A 5,467-nucleotide genomic window follows, 5' to 3' on the forward strand; every position below is an offset into this window, starting at 1 on the left:
TGGGAAATAGTATTGTGCAGCAATCCAGAATTCAAACTCTTGCAGTCAGATGAGCTACCTTCAAATTCTTCTTTGGCCAATTTCTTGCCCCATGACTGGCAGGACACTTAAAACTTTTTTAAGTCTTAGTTTCCAATGATGTAAAGTATCACTATACATCACATAGTGACTGCGATTACCTGCCCACGACAAGTACACAATAAATGGAAACCATTATTACTGGTGTTTGCTCTCATTTGTAAACCACATGAGTAATAGTGACCTGAGAATCTTCTAGTCATACCCTAACACTACAGGCCTTCTCTTTGTTTGTCAACATTTCCCCAAAATAAGATGATCCTTTAAGACACTGGAAAAGACCTCTATTTGATAGCAGCCAAATCTGAAAGTCACTGCTCTTGGTGATAATTGTTTCTCATGAGAAAAGAACTACTTTGTTCATGGTACATGCTCAAATATTTGTTAAATTAGCTAACAAATAAATCTTTCGTAATACTACATCTAACCTTCTTGGAGTGCTTTAATGAGGTTTTCAGTTTGGTATAATCTATAAAGTGAGTATTTATGGTTAGATTAAATTAAGCACCTAATAATTTAGTTTATTAAAGCATTATTATAGTGACCATTTCCTATTATGTAACTTTTAAAGATCTGGCTGTTCTAGAAGTTTAGGCAATTAGTTTTTATTTTATAAGGCATTTACAGTCTCCCTAGTCTTTCTGTTCTCATGTTCATTTTCCCCTATGTATCCTGTGTTAAAGTCTATCTTGGCCTACCATTCTACACTTTCTCTGCTCTTTTAATGCCTCCTTTATCTCTACTGCATCACAATCTAGCAGTGAATAATTAGTAGCATGGGGTGCTTATAAAGATGCACATTCCTGGAGCCCTCCTCCTGGGGTGGGCCTGGGAGTATGCATCATAAGAAGCACCGTAGGTGGTTCTGGTGCAAGCTGAAGTCCATGACTTTTGCCTGAGAGGAGAACCAAATATGCAAAGAGATTATTACAACAGTGCTTCTCAACGCTAAGGTACACAACTAGCCTGGGATCTTGTTGAAACACAGACTCTGATTTCGAAGGTCGGTGGACTCTGAGATGCCATGTTGCTAATAAGCTCTAGGTGATGCTGATGCTGTTCATGCCCTGACCACACTCTGTTGGTACTTACAATGATGATATTCAAGGGCATTAAGGAAATAGCTAACTAGCTCAGGAAGGCTTCTCGAAAGAAGTAACATGCTCTAAGTACTGTTAGAGCATGTTCTCAGTGTTTTGTAAAGCAGGTGAGTGTTAAGCAGAGAACTTTATTTAATCAGTTCTCTAATACTGGTTCAAAATGTCAAGGAGGTGTGGTACAAAGAAGTAAACATGAAGAGGTAAACATAGGCCAGATCGTGGAAGGCTTTGTGTGCCCTGTCAAGAAACTTTAATATGGTATCAGGTTAAGTGATGAAAAGTCACCAGTGGATCTTTAAGGTGTGATACAGATTTCAAAGTGATCACTGAATTTGTAAGTGAGTAACTGTATTGGTTTAGACAGGATCAGAAGCAGAAAGACTCATTAGGAAGCTGTTGCAGTAGTTCAGAAAAGAGGGGCTGGAGTAGTGGAAGTAGGGACAGAAAAGGCACATGCCTGAAATTCCAGCACTTGGGAGGCTGAGGCAGGAGGGTTCTAGGCCAGCCTGGTGTACAAAGTGAGACCCTGTTTCAAAAAAAGATGCAGTAGTCATCTCACGATTCCAGGACTGGAGCTACTCATGTGCTCTGGCGAACAAGAGGCAAAAGAGCAGGTTTAGAAAAGACAATGATGGTTTCTACAACAGCACTTACATAACCTAACCATCTAGCTCTTCACTAGATGTTCAGTAAATGTTTCTTAAGTACTTATGATAGTAGAAAAACTATTTTCCATGTTAAAGAAGTCTAAAAAAACGCATGACTATGCTTAAAAATATTTACAGATAAGCCGGCCATTGAAAAAGTATGAATAAATAATGCTTAAAATTCCAGCATACACGCGCTACTTCAGCCATTCATTAAAAGTATTTATTTGTGCATCTGTATGCCAGGATCCAGATTATACGCAAGGTCCTAGTGCAAAACTGCCCAGTAGAACTTTGTGAGATCATGCAAACGCCGGGAAAGAAGCAATAAGTACTGACCAACATGGTGAGTGAGCACTTGGAATGTGGTGGCTGTTCAACAGAGGAACTGAATTTTAAATGCGATTTACTTAATTCAAACCAAAATAGCCAGATGTGTCTAGTGGCTACACTGGTGAGGGCAGCCCAGTGTGACAGAGGTAAAGAAGATCGCACTCCTGGCCCACCCGGCCGCACGGACGTCCTTGGCGACGGCTAGCGAACCCGGCTTCCAGCGCAACCCCACGTCCGCCCCTCCGCCGGGTGGTCTGCCATTCCCGGAAAGTAAGTGTCTGCTAGGACCCCACACACCCAACACCGCACTGACTCGCAAATTACCAGCGACTACGGAAAAGGGGGAGCCCGGGGACTGCTATTTACCTAAAATACGACTTTCTTTTTATACTAACAGACCAAAGTGACTCCCAGACGGGGGGCGGGGAGGTGAAAAGGAAGCTCAGAGCGAACAGGAAAAATAGTTGGCAAGTAGAAGAAGGCGGAAACTGGACATTCCTAAATCCCCCAGCTTACAGCGTTCCCCGCCCTTCTGCGGAGGCGGAGGGGAACGCGGGGACCGCGGCCGGAGCCGGGAGGGCGCCCCGTTAGCAGTCTCGTCCCGCCGCGCCCGCCCAAGGGTGCCGGGTCCCCGGCTGCTCGCGGACAGTGGCCTCGACTCACCTGCTGGTCTCCAGCGAAGAGTAGCGCTCGGGCAAGACCTGGAGGCAGCGCTGGAAAAACCGTACGTGCCGGTCCCGCAGGAAATCCAGGCGCTCTCCCTCCCCACTCGCCGCCAGCAGCTCGTCCTCCATGGCCGCCATACTGCTGCGGAAGTCACTTCTGGTGCGACCCGGAAGCAGTTAGCGTCGGGCATGCCGGAGCCTCGCCGACGACCCGGAGGTGCGAAGGAAGCGACGGAAGGGTCAACTGGAGATCCCCGGCCTGTACCTTTTCTCTCTTATTTCTCCCTAAGAACTGCGCGATCCAGCCGTGCCTATTCTAAAGCCCCAACGATCAGGAAGCACTCTGCAGGTTTTGAAACCCAGCTCATAAATGCCTCCTTCGGAACGTTTGTCTTTGCTGGGTACTGGGGAAGAAACTCCAGTACAGGGGCCATAATTCCGTTTTGAGAAACTCCTGGCCCAAAAGAACCTAAGAGTGTCGATCCGAAATCGGGCAAGGGCCAAGGCTCATTTTTGGAGGGCCACAGTTTGAAGCTGAATGGAGAGGGAAACTAAACCTACAAATTAAATAGCTAATAACACTACGAAAACTCAGGGGTTTTCCTGATCCTCTCTAGAGTACCAGGAATCGCAGAAAAGCGTATGTACAGACAGCCCTCTACTACTTACGATGGCTGGCCCTAAAGATCTTAGTAGAATCCACGCCTTGATTTTGGATCTTCCGCAGGCTTGACCAGCCTGTCCTCCGGGGTATCAAGTGCCTGGTATGCCACGAGGAGTCGCCTCGTGGTGCAGGCTAGGTGCAGGCTAGGTGTACTAAATGCGTTTTAACGTACAATGTTTTTAACTTCGTAAGGGTTTATTGGGTTGTAACCCCATCATAGGCGAAATATCGTCTGTTTTCATGTGGTACGCATACCTGAGGCAATGCAATGTGTGGTGTTGCTTGCATCATTTTCTTCTACAAATCCTACAGATTCCCTTGAATCCAAGTGTCACCATACAACAGCAAAATAACATTTTTCCAATTACCTGTGCACTTAAAAAGAAAAATGAAATAATAGGCTTACAGTTGTTATTTTTAAAGTCGGATTTAAGTTGCCTCGGGAGGTTCATGAAGCATTCTTAGGGAAGAGGGGTCCGTTAAGGATCAAATCAACTGAGTTACTGTATACTCGTTAGCTTTCTCTAAAAATGTACCCTATGGGTTGGTGTTATACTTAACTATCCAAAGCTGCTTGAATGATTTATGGTACTAGTTACTACTTTTTCACATTTTGCATTTAATAAATACTACATTAATAAACATCCTACCGGTCAGAGCTGTCTTTGGTGCCTAGTCTAGAGGAGTTTTCATCCTTACTACAATTAAGATCCATCTCTCACCCCTCCCTCCAGTGCCCACAGATGATCAAAATGGAGTCATACCACAATTTACTAGGATCAAGTATGCATTCGCTATACATGCCTGGGCAATTCTCATCAACCTCAGCTCAAGACCAGCAATATGATCCAAAGCTTGAGAAAAACCTGCTCTGTTGGACTCATTGATTGAGAGATAGATGATAGCCCCCTAGGCAAGGAATAGGGTTGCATGAAGGACTGTGCCCATAAGATGTCTGACTTGTGCCTGACAGAATCACATCTAACTCCCATGAAAGGTCATGCCACGTTACTAGTTAAGCAATGTAAAAGCAGGATGACACAGCATACATATAAATGAATACTATTCAGCCATTAATTAGGTAGAAACACATGAAAATATGTGTAATGCAACATTAAGTGAATATTATTCTGTGTAATGTAATCTTAAATGAGTATGTATTCTATGACTGATGCTATTATAAAATATGTAGATTTGGGGATTATAGGTGCTTTAGAAGATTTATTCTTTAGTACTTTAAAAAAAATTTTCTTATTAATGAACCATTAAAACCAGTACAAGAAATATTTATTTGGAATCTCTTCTGTGTACCTTAACTGTGCAACAAAAAGCAGCATGTAAAAAAAGCAACACAAGATACACTTCGTATCTCCTAGCTACTCAGTTCTGTTGGAAATTCCCTTGTCTTAAGTATTTTATTTCTAAACAGCTTGAGATCACTTAAAAAGAGTTTTAGAGAATAACAAAATCAAAAGAATTCTTAGGATCTTTTTGATCAGTTTTCTCATTCTGCACCAATAATTGTACTATTAGAATTCAAATCCCAAAGTTTGGAATCTACACACTTGGAATATTAACTGTTACATAAGGAGAAGTTTTTGACTACTACTCAGAAAATTTCCGAGTCATTTAGCTTACATGTATTCAGTTATAAAGGTACTCTAAGATAAAATATATAAGAAATTCCTATACTTTTCTGAATATGGTACCTTTCATACAAAGATGAGAACTAATTAAAGTTAGGGCCTAAGATTTTTATTATATGAAGAGTTGAATTGTGTTTTCATGTATAAAAGTTCAGAAATTTAAAATGAACCCTTCTGACCAAGTGTTTGTCTAGAAATTTAAGAAATTTAAAATGTCACCAAGAAAAATCAGTATTCTGAAGTAGTCTAAGTCAGATGATATTTCAGAACAAAGAACTTCCCTATTTTGAGGTAAACAGAAGGACAAAGGAAAACTGCATTAGTCAGTAAGAAG

General features: G+C 42.1%; 1 protein-coding gene across 2 annotated transcripts in view; it reads right to left on the reverse strand.

Annotated features, from left to right (window-relative positions):
• Positions 1 to 2,985, reverse strand: part of Pggt1b (protein geranylgeranyltransferase type I subunit beta) — a 46,222-nt gene extending 43,237 nt beyond the window's left edge. The window contains exon 1 of one of the 2 annotated variants that reach the window (XM_074056981.1): positions 2,822 to 2,985. Coding sequence is in view for 1 of the 2 variants with exons in the window: in XM_074056980.1 (XP_073913081.1) it covers positions 2,822 to 2,961 (140 nt within the window). In the remaining variant the exon portion in view is untranslated. The remainder of the gene's footprint in view (positions 1 to 2,821) is intronic. The other variant, XM_074056980.1, reaches the window with a different exon arrangement.
• Between the last annotated feature and the right edge of the window lie 2,482 nt (positions 2,986 to 5,467).

The sequence above is a fragment of the Castor canadensis genome, chromosome 16, assembly GCF_047511655.1.
Source record: "Castor canadensis chromosome 16, mCasCan1.hap1v2, whole genome shotgun sequence".
In the NCBI taxonomy this organism is placed as follows: Eukaryota; Metazoa; Chordata; class Mammalia; order Rodentia; family Castoridae; genus Castor; species Castor canadensis.